We start from the raw sequence: 9,910 nt of genomic DNA on the forward strand, positions 1-9,910 counted from the left end.
GTAAACAGTGAATGTGAATCTAACACACAAGTCGAGATCATCACAGCTTCCATGTACAACATGTTCACACAGAAACAGGTTAACGTCACAGAGCGACGCCTCTGAAGTGCCCAATGACTGACAAAGATCCAGAAACAGAGTTCTGAACTTTATTGGTTTAATAAGTGAGTAAGTGGACCGAGTGTAACATCATACAGTACACAGGAGGATGTAAACTGCAGCTGAATGGAAATGTTGAAAAGAAACAGGTTGTGTCCCAAACCACATGTGATCCCTCTGTAAATGGTAACATGTAAAGCAAAAGACTGATGAGGTCAGCAGGTAGATCAAGTACTGTGTCAGAACGAGTCCAGGACCAATCGGACGACGACGCATCACTTAAGACCAGGAAGTTAAAGTGACTTCCTGGAGAGTGAAAACGCTGCCGTCTGATGTTTCTGCAGCTCGTTCTGAATGTTAACAGAATATTTCTAACTGAAGCTAACACTGTGTCATAGAAGTCTATGAGAACAGAGGTATGGAGGAGCTAGTGGGGGAGCTCATGGGCCACCAGTTTGTAGTGGGAACCGCAGGACGGGCAGCGCTGGGCCTCGCCCTGATGAAGCCAGAACCAAACCACAGATGTGTTGTCTTCCTCACCTGCAGAGAGGAAACGACACACAGAAGCTGGATGAGGAAATGAAACGTTTCAAAAGAAAACCACAGCGGCTGACAGAACATCAGACATCCAAACCAGGCAGATAATAATGTTTAAGACTTTATAACTTACAGACGCATCCCACAATCCTCTTGTTTGTGATGGAGGGAACAAGGTGGGGGTCGGCCTTGGTGCCGGGGTACTCCTTCGGCTTCAACATGTTGTAGGGATCCTGCAGGAGAGAGGAGAGTTATTAAACTGTCCTGATATTAAACTTCATGTAAAGTAAAGAAACTGTTTATTAAGGTCAACAATCTGGGAGCAGAACAGAAACATCTCGACGCGGTAACGAGGGGTGCTTTTCTTTATTCCAGTCCAATTTGGAACAAATGAATTCTATCACCAGGATGAATGATTATAATTAATAAATGTCGACATTTAAAGTAAGAGACAGACACTCAGACCGAGTTTCATCTGTGACCACCGGAGTCCTTTACTCTGACTTTCAAAGACTTCAGATTGCGATGAAACAGTTCAGCCTGGAAACACGTAATAAACAAACTCCTACATATATTCTGATGTCTTCAGATACGTGTCCCAGTGTGTCGGACAGGATCTGGACATCTCTTATCTCCTAAAACACTAATGAGGTAAAAGCTGAAGTGTCTTGGCTGGAGGACGGAGGTGAACCAGATTCTGATCAATGCACCGATTCTAGAGGCTGCGACGAACGTACATCCATCCTGCAGCTTATCAGGGTCACAGCAGCACTAATGTGTCTGTATTGATCCAGTGTACATGCTGTGATCTGAATCCTCTGATGAGCTCAAATGTTTACGGTCGAACTTAAACACTGTTGGCGGGGTGGTTCAGGTCTGCTCACGTGAGATTAGGAACTAAATCCAATAAATACATGAGATTGATCTGACTCCCACAGATCAGTGATCTTACCGATCCCTCCTGCATGGCCTTCATAATGATCCTCTCCATTCCTGTGGCCTGTTCCTCATCAGTGGGAATGCCTGCAAACAGAACAAAAACAAGTCCAGATCATTTCTGATAAAAAGGCAACAAACGAAGCATCATATTGAGCAACATCCCTTTAACATGAACATAAACACTCGACGGGTGGAAGCGGCTGAAAATAGCTTTTTTTCCTAAAATTGAGTTTCTTTTCAGTGGTTTCACAGGTTCTGTTTGGACATTCAGGGGCACTGTAGTGAACACTATCATGACATCACACTCTGAAGCATTGATTCATCAGGAAACCAGCAGTTTTTTCCTCTGAGCCAACAGGCGACGGTTATATGTTCAATGGATCATATATTTCTTGTTTCAGTGTCGTCTGTTATGACATAATAAACTATCTAGTTGCTCTCAGGTCTGTTCTGGATACAGCTACACAGTCAGTGACACAAATGCAGGATTACACTGAGGATGATGTGGGCTTCTGCAGAGTGTGATTACAGCAGATGAGCTGTGTGGAAACATCTGATGTGTCTTAGGTTGTTTCTCTGTTTAAATCAAATCTCAGCTGTTTCAGTTGTTAAGCAGAACGCTGCAACTCTGTTTTACTGTGAAGGTCCAGAACTGTTCTGACTACAACACGTAACCTGACTTTATATCATCAGGAGGAGGAGAGGATGAGTGGGGTTTGTATTTTAGATTGAACTGGTTCTTAACAGTGTCTCATGTTGTCTGACCAACAGTGCAAAGCTCAAAATACAAATATAAATTCAGAAAAGCAGCAGATGCTGCGGTACTTCTGCTTGATAAAGGACACTGTCTGAGTAGTTAGGATAATCTTCTGTGTTAAAGTTAAATAATTGAGGCGATTACTATTAAATAAATCAGTCGTAGTGGTATGACGCAACTTCCGTTAATCAATTTCAAATTTAACTTTTAAAACGTGGAAATCTGGTGAATTGTTGTTTACATCACTGTGACGAGCTAGCTAGGTGATTAGCAGTAAGATACCACATGCTACAGGTAGTTACACTTGCCAGTCACTGATTCAACGTGTTCATTCTCCTACTTTAATGCAGCTGCAGACATCAAGAACATCACAACTGTGACAGTTATTCCATGACTGTACAAACATGTTAGCTAATGTTAGCAAAGTGTCAGGTTGAAGACGCTTCGGCTAACCGGCAAACTTCCGGTGTGTTGATCCTCATCAGTTCGCTCAGATATACGTTTACAAATATAACAATGTCCTACAGTGTAGAGCACACAACAGACACGTGAACACGACTGAAGGAAATGTATAATAATGAACACTGACTTTGTAATTAAACGACTGAAATCCCGTTTGACCTCTCGAGCTAACGGAGCAACACTGCTAACGTTGCTAATGCTAAGCAGCTAGCGTGTGGAGGTCTTCCGGCTGAGCTCACCGCGGACAAAACAGGCTTTTAAAAAAAATCATATTTCAGTGGATTTTCAGGTTCTATAACTCGGTACTGGTCTCGTCCTCACCTCCACCCGCCATGCCGCGGGTCAGAGCAGGGACCGGGGCAGCCCGGCAGGTTGTCGCGGCTCTCAGAGCCCCGCGGAGCAGTAACCTTGCAGCCATTTCTCCTTCTTCTGTCACCTGAATCTGGTCGCACGCTGATGACGTCAGGGATTTATTGACGTGTCGCAACTTTACTGTAAACATTTTAATTAAAAAACATAATAATAATAATAATAATAATAATAATAATAATAATAATGATGCTGGTGATAATATCATCATCATACCAACATAATAGTAATAATAATAATAATAATAATAATAACGAAAAGACAATAATGAAGTAAGAAATTGCTGTCTGTGGACCTCTGACACTTATGAAACAAGCTCAAACTGCCCACAGATACGGACACATAATATATCTTTTTCTCTCTGAATTGTTTTTAATACACAACTGACAGTCAGGATCATTGACACAGTGTCATAGTTTATTCAGCTTTTAATTTTGTTTTATTTGATTGCAGTAGATGACAGTGATAGTAGTGATAGATAGTGACCCCGGTCTCCTCCTGGCCAAAAATCCATCTGGATGTGAGATGAACTGCTTGGAGGTTCTACTCTGCTCCCCAAGCTCCTTCCACATCAATCGGCTTTCTTCCAGGTGCAGGTACACAACAAACTCTTCCAGCACCAGGGGCACAGCAACATTTTCCAGCACCAGGGGCACAGCAACATTTTCCAGCACCAGGGGCACAGCAACATTTTCCAGCACCAGGGGCACAGCAACATTTTCCAGCACCAGGGGCACAACAAATAGTTCCAGCACCAGGGGCACAACAACATTTTCCAGCACCAGGGGCACAACAAATAGTTCCAGCACCAGGGGAGCAACAACATTTTCCAGCACCAGGGGAGCAACAACATTTTCCAGCACCAGGGGAGCAACAACATTTTCCAGCACCAGGGGCACAGCAACATTTTCCAGCACCAGGGGCACAGCAACATTTTCCAGCACCAGGGGCACAGCAACATTTTCCAGCACCAGGTACACAACAAATAGTTCCAGCACCAGGGGCACAACAACATTTTCCAGCACCAGGGGCACAGCAACATTTTCCAGCACCAGGTACACAACAAATAGTTCCAGCACCAGGGGCACAACAACATTTTCCAGCACCAGGGGCACAGCAACATTTTCCAGCACCAGGGGAGCAACATTTTCCAGCACCAGGGGCACAGCAACATTTTCCAGCACCAGGGGCACAGCTACATTTTCCAGCACCAGGGGCACAGCTACATTTTCCAGCACCAGGGGCACAGCGACATTGTCCAGCACCAGGGGCACAGCTACATTTTCCAGCACCAGGGGCACAGCGACATTGTCCAGCATCAGGAGCACAGCAACATTTTCCAGCACCAGGAGCACAGCAACATTTTCCAGCACCAGGGGCACAACAAACACTTCCAGCTGCAGGGACACAACAGTCCAGCGCAGTGTTCCCCTGGCTGCAAAGCTTCTGCCCCCCGCTGGCCTGTAGAGAGAAGACAGCACACAGATGTGACTCACTGCATCGCTCCTCTCTTCAGTTCAGTAAACACAGAATGAGTGAACAGAACAGATGTGCGTCAGTACCTTCCGGTAGAAATAAAGAGCAGTGGATACCAACAGCAGAGTCAGCAGCAGGAGGACCAATGCGATGATGAGAATTGTTGGATCTGAAACACATGGACAGTTGTCGCATCAGACATCACAAATAGAATGAAAGGCAGACTAGAATTAACACGCTGTGATTGGACATTGATGTCAGCTGATCATCTTTTCCAATCAGTCAGTTCCTCGGCCCAGCTCACCTGAGACAGTGATGGCGAGTGGACGGCTCTCAAAGGAAACGTCGTGAGAAAATTCCTGGACGTGATAAACACAGCTGTAGATGCCCTGATGGGCGCGCTGTGCAGCAGGAAACGGGAAGTGGGCAGAGTGATTGACAGCCAGTTGGGTGTAGTTGCGTGTTGTGCTGGAGGAGGTGAAGGTGAGCTGGAAGGAACCTCCCAGGTACTGTGGCGGGACAGAGCAGCTGATGTTGAAGGTGGAGCCCTTGGACACCTGGAACCCCTGCTGCTGTGCCTTTGAGACCCCGTCCAGTGAGGAGGACACGGAGATGTTGGGCAGAAGCAGCAGGCCTGTGAACACAGACATGATTGGCTGAGGCAGCGGCAAGTCGCCGGAGATTTTACTGTCATACATGATGTCGCTGATGGACTTACCTGAGCAGATAAGGTCCAGGATGGAGGAAGAATTAGATGATTCCACACACTCATTCAGAACAGATCCAGACTGGACACAGTCAAACCTGATCTTCCACACAGGAAGGTCAGAGGACTCATTTCTCCGACCTACAGAAACAGCAGAACCACAGTCCAGTTCTCTACAGGCAACAGCTGCTTCCTTCAGGGTCCATCCAGAGTCGGAGTCGCTCACCGGTCTCCAGTCTTCCTCATGATTCACCTCCAGTGTTCCTGCACAGCGACTGGATCCTCCCGCCAACCAGAGCGGGTCTGAACATAAAGCAGAGAGTCATCAGCAAAAGAATAACGTGGGACATGTTACAAACCCGATAACAAAAATGTTGGCTGCTGCGTGACACAGAAACATTAACAAATGACACAGTGTTCCTGAGACCACCTCATGGGCACTTCATCAGACATGATCACTTACTCAAATTATTTATAACTATATAATATAATATAGATATATACCATGATTTTTTATTTATTGAAAAACCTGCCAGACTCATGGTAAACTAGCCCAAATCCTGTTAAACCCATGCAAGCGCATTTCACCACACACTATGCAGCCCAAACCGCCCAGTATGTCCGGCCACACTTTGTCCTGCATCTATTGTTTGAGACGTATTACTGCACCCAACCCAGAATTACCCAGTGTTTACAAAAATCGATAATGTTGAAGAGGTGAAACATAAAAACTGAGTCATCAGCAAAATTATCACACTGAGAAAAGAAATGAACCAACTCAGACCTGAGCAGGTGAGATCCAGGACAGAGGAGTTGTACACTGACTGGGCACACTCTCGCAGACCCGAGCTAAACATGTTGCATTTAAACACGATCATCCACAAATATCTGTCTGAGGGTTCAGTTCTCCTGTTCACAGAAACAGGAGCACCACATTTCAGGTCTCTGCAGACTGCAGCTGATCGCCTCAGGTACCAGTCGTCTTTATGGTGGAACACTGGTCTCCAGTCCCCCTCGTGTTTCACCTCCAGCGTTCCAGCACAGCGACTGGGTCCTCCCACCAACCTGATGGGTTCTGAACACAAACAAGAGAGTCGTCAGTAAAAAGTTGAGGGTCAGTAGAACAGTCATCAACCGGATAAAAGCTGCAGCTCAACTTCTACCTGAGCAGGTGAGTCCAACAGCTTTTCCAGGTGAGCAGGTGTTTCTAGCTGAGTCTAAGCTTCCACAGTCCATCAGATCAGACTCACGGCCTCCACACTGGAACTCTTTGGTCCACATGGGACCCTTTGCTTCTCCATAGAGCGCCCCCTGGAGGACTGAGGGAGCTCCACAGCCGAGCTTCCTACAGACCACCTCTGCATCCTGCAGGTCAATGTCATGTTCACACACGGAGGACCATGTCTGGTTAGACTGGTGAGACATCACCTCCAGTCTGCCTGAGCACAGACTCGTCCCATTTACCAGCCTGACAGAGTCTGCACAGATAACAGAGGATGAAACAGAGAGACAGAAGACATCACACCAACAACAAGAACATGTCAGTGATCCAAACTCACTGAGGGAGCTGCCAGCTAAAAGAGCTAACAGTGGAGCTAAACACACAACTGTCAACTACAGACGACAAGTGAAGAAAAAAACATCACGGTTGGCGATCAGCATCGTCCACTTAATGTTATTACGAGGTTATCATGAGAGCAAGTAGAACAGACTGATAATTATGTCATAGATGATGTTTCTGATGAACGTACCAGAGCAGATGAGTCCCAGAAATATGTAGCTCTCATCAAACTGTCTTGCACAGTCCTTCAGAGCAGATCCAGACTGAATACACTCCGGCTGGATCTCCACCAGAGATCTCCTCTCCTCCTCGTATCTCCACTCTAGAGAAACGGCAAAGCCACAGTCCAGCTCGCTACAGGCAATGGCTGCGTCCTTCAGGGTCCATCCGGAATGATACACTCGCTCCCATCTTCCCACGTTCACCTCCAGTATCCCAGAACAGCGACTGGATCCTCCCGACAACCTGACCGATTCTAAACAGAAACCAGAGAGTCATCAGCTGTTGTTTGACTCTCTTTTAAGGTAAAGTTTTACTTTAATTAAATTATGATATAAAGTAAGACTGCTCTGAATAATGTCAGAATAAATGCACCTTCCTTTGAACCCTGGATTTTGTCTGTCCATCTTACTAACATACTAACATATGACACTAACATAATCACTTCTGTCAAAATACAGCTTGTGCTGTCTGATTAAGCCTTGTAGAGTATGACTCAGTAAAATAGTATTTACCTGTAGTATATTTTGGGCTTAATAAGGCATCATGTACAGCATGATTTAGGCATTCGGTGTATGATGAGGTCACAGCTGCTTGGTTATGTTTTTGTCCCATTTGTTCTAAAATGTGCTTGTTACATCTGATTAGTCCACTTGTTTTGTTACTGTTTGATAAAAACATATTTTCAGGGTCCATGTGCAACATTATTGTCCACATATAGCAAAAAATGTCTGTCAACCCTGATACTCAGTCACGATGATCCACCCAACTGCCGCCTGCCTCAGACACTAGAGGGGCGATTCCAGGAGTGAAGCTGCTGTCAACTACAGCCTCCACCTATATTTAACATGTTGGGAGTGAGAACAGCCTGGATAATGTTGTCACATGTGACTGAGACATGAGATGGTTGGAAACGGTTGGTGATGATAACATGCCGGCTCCTCCTCCAGTAGTCGGGCGGTGTGGTCATGTGTTTGGAGGGAGGAGGTGTGGGAATAATTCAGTTCGACAGTTTTAAAATCTATCTTACTCTTACTCTCTTCCTCTGAAGTTACCAACCCCAGCTTTAAGAAAAGATGAAACTCAAACATGACTGCTGATTTCTTTTTCGAGATTACTTATTTACCTCCTGAGTCTTGTTCTCCTTCAGTCGGGAGTCCTGAGCAGAAAATATGAGAATAAACATCAACATAAAGCAGCATTTTGATCAGAGCACAGCTCAACATTACAAAAGAAGCCTCTGCAAAACTTATAGATTATAAATATCATTTTCATCACCGTCAAAATGTTTGAAGAATGAATGGAACCAGCCTGCAGTTGTGAAGTGAAAACAGTTTATCCACAGAGGTAAAGAGGGAGGAACGCCAGCACCGGTTCTGAGGGTATGTTCCAGGATCCTGGAACTTTACTGAGCCAGTTATGAGTTTGTTTGATAATATTAACAGGAAGGAAGTTTTCCTCTCCCAGTTCTCTAATGCAGAATTTATCACTTAGCCTACATTACCTGCAGCAGAACCGATAAGTGCTTCTCTCCATTAAGAGTTGAGTGCATGCAACTTAATTGATTATCGAAGTCGATCAGGATCGTATTGACGTTCTATGTTCTTCACACCCATCCACCCACACACACACACCCACCCACCCACACACACACACAGGCCAGGTTCACACAGTAAAGGTGTTGGAGTTGAGCAGCTGTCCTGATGAATCCTGAGCTCCATCAGAGCTGGATAAAAATACAAAAGTTGAATTCTGTTTCTGGAGCGTTTCCTCAGTCCTGTCAGGTTTTCAACTCCAACTTTTAGTTTTTCTGATAAAATGTGAACTGATACTTGCTGCTGTGACATTAGAGCATGCATTAAAAAGATTAAAACTACTAAAGGCAGCCTCTATAACCATTAAATCAGAGTGAGCCCATGTTGCCTGTGTAGACGCATCTTACCATCTGGATAATGTGCTCTTTAAAGAGCAGGAGGAATACTGTGCCAATGAATTCGTAAAAGTTTTAGTTATCCTGTGTGAAAGACAGAGAACATCATCTTTAAAGTAAAGTAAGGTAAAGTCCTACCTGAGCTCCAGAGCAACAGCACCAACACCAAGAGTCGATCCATGTTCGGGTGTCTGTCTGTCTGCTCTGATGATCTCCTCAGTGTATATCTGCCTACAGGAAGAGGTGGAGCTTTACCGGAATATGTCTCATTTGTTTTTTCCATCTTGCACTGAAGAGTTTTCGTCTGATCGGGTCTCTGAGCACAGTGGACATCCAGTCTGACCAGTGATCCAGACTGGTTTCACACTTATGTTCCAGGAGCCGGATGAATAAAACTCTGTGGATTCACATCTAAAACTGTGAAAAAAGAACAAAGATAAAATTCTTTTAATCAGATTGATGAAGTTGTGCACAATCTTCCTTTACGTCCTTCTAAACACCTGGTTCATTGTGATACCTGTGCCCACTCCACCACTCTTTTGACCTGTAAATAAGAACAAGATAAACTACAAATGGCAACTTCACCATCCAAGTTCTCTAACAGAACATCTGTCGTTACGCACGGCTCTGGTTAGTTATGGCACCTGCAGATGTACCTGTACATCATCCATCCATCTTCTGCTAGTTGTCTGTGGTCAGGTTGGAGTGGCAGCAGGCTGAGTAAGGTGTTCCAACCGTCCCTCTCTTCAACAAAGCTTTCCAGCTCTTCCTGAGGGGATCCAAAGCTTTATTCTCTGCAGTGAGTTCTGGGTCTGTCCCGGGGTTTCCTGCAGTCGGTGGTAGCTGGAAAAACCC

At 45.1% G+C, this 9,910-nt stretch overlaps 2 protein-coding genes across 2 annotated transcripts; both read right to left on the minus strand.

Moving 5' to 3' along the window:
- Window positions 1-135: 135 nt before the first annotated feature.
- Window positions 136-3,271, minus strand: LOC119030612 (cytochrome c oxidase subunit 5B, mitochondrial-like). Its single transcript, XM_037118354.1, has 4 exons — window positions 3,116-3,271; window positions 1,589-1,659; window positions 770-869; window positions 136-639 (listed from the first exon to the last, which is right to left on the minus strand). Exons 1-4 carry the CDS (start codon window positions 3,210-3,212, stop codon window positions 527-529), a joined length of 381 nt encoding a protein of 126 aa, XP_036974249.1. The 5' UTR covers window positions 3,213-3,271; the 3' UTR covers window positions 136-526.
- A 320-nt stretch (window positions 3,272-3,591) lies between these two features.
- Window positions 3,592-9,791, minus strand: LOC119030128 (antigen WC1.1-like). The gene is made up of 10 exons (XM_037117508.1): window positions 9,712-9,791; window positions 9,194-9,472; window positions 8,252-8,284; window positions 7,097-7,381; window positions 6,509-6,823; window positions 6,130-6,420; window positions 5,358-5,648; window positions 4,944-5,273; window positions 4,726-4,808; window positions 3,592-4,624 (listed from the first exon to the last, which is right to left on the minus strand). The coding sequence occupies exons 2-10, from the start codon at window positions 9,336-9,338 to the stop codon at window positions 3,707-3,709; spliced, it is 2,691 nt and encodes an 896-aa protein (XP_036973403.1). The 5' UTR covers window positions 9,339-9,472; window positions 9,712-9,791; the 3' UTR covers window positions 3,592-3,706.
- Between the last annotated feature and the right edge of the window lie 119 nt (window positions 9,792-9,910).

Source organism: Acanthopagrus latus, chromosome 12 (assembly GCF_904848185.1).
Source record: "Acanthopagrus latus isolate v.2019 chromosome 12, fAcaLat1.1, whole genome shotgun sequence".
Taxonomy (NCBI): Eukaryota; Metazoa; Chordata; class Actinopteri; order Spariformes; family Sparidae; genus Acanthopagrus; species Acanthopagrus latus.

Coding starts and splice junctions, on each gene's coding strand:
- LOC119030612 (XM_037118354.1), bottom strand. CDS start 3,212: ATGGCTGCAAGGTTACTGCTCCGCGGGGCTCTGAGAGCCGCGACAACC. Junction 870..1,588: donor AGGCCATGCAGGAGGGATCG/GTAAGATCACTG, acceptor TCTCTCCTGCAG/GATCCCTACAACATGTTGAA. Junction 640..769: donor GAGGATTGTGGGATGCGTCT/GTAAGTTATAAA, acceptor TCCTCTCTGCAG/GTGAGGAAGACAACACATCT.
- LOC119030128 (XM_037117508.1), bottom strand. CDS start 9,338: ATGGAAAAAACAAATGAGACATATTCCGGTAAAGCTCCACCTCTTCCT. Junction 7,382..8,251: donor AGGAGAACAAGACTCAGGAG/GTAAATAAGTAA, acceptor GTTTCTGTTTAG/AATCGGTCAGGTTGTCGGGA. Junction 6,421..6,508: donor TGTTGGACTCACCTGCTCAG/GTAGAAGTTGAG, acceptor GTTTGTGTTCAG/AACCCATCAGGTTGGTGGGA.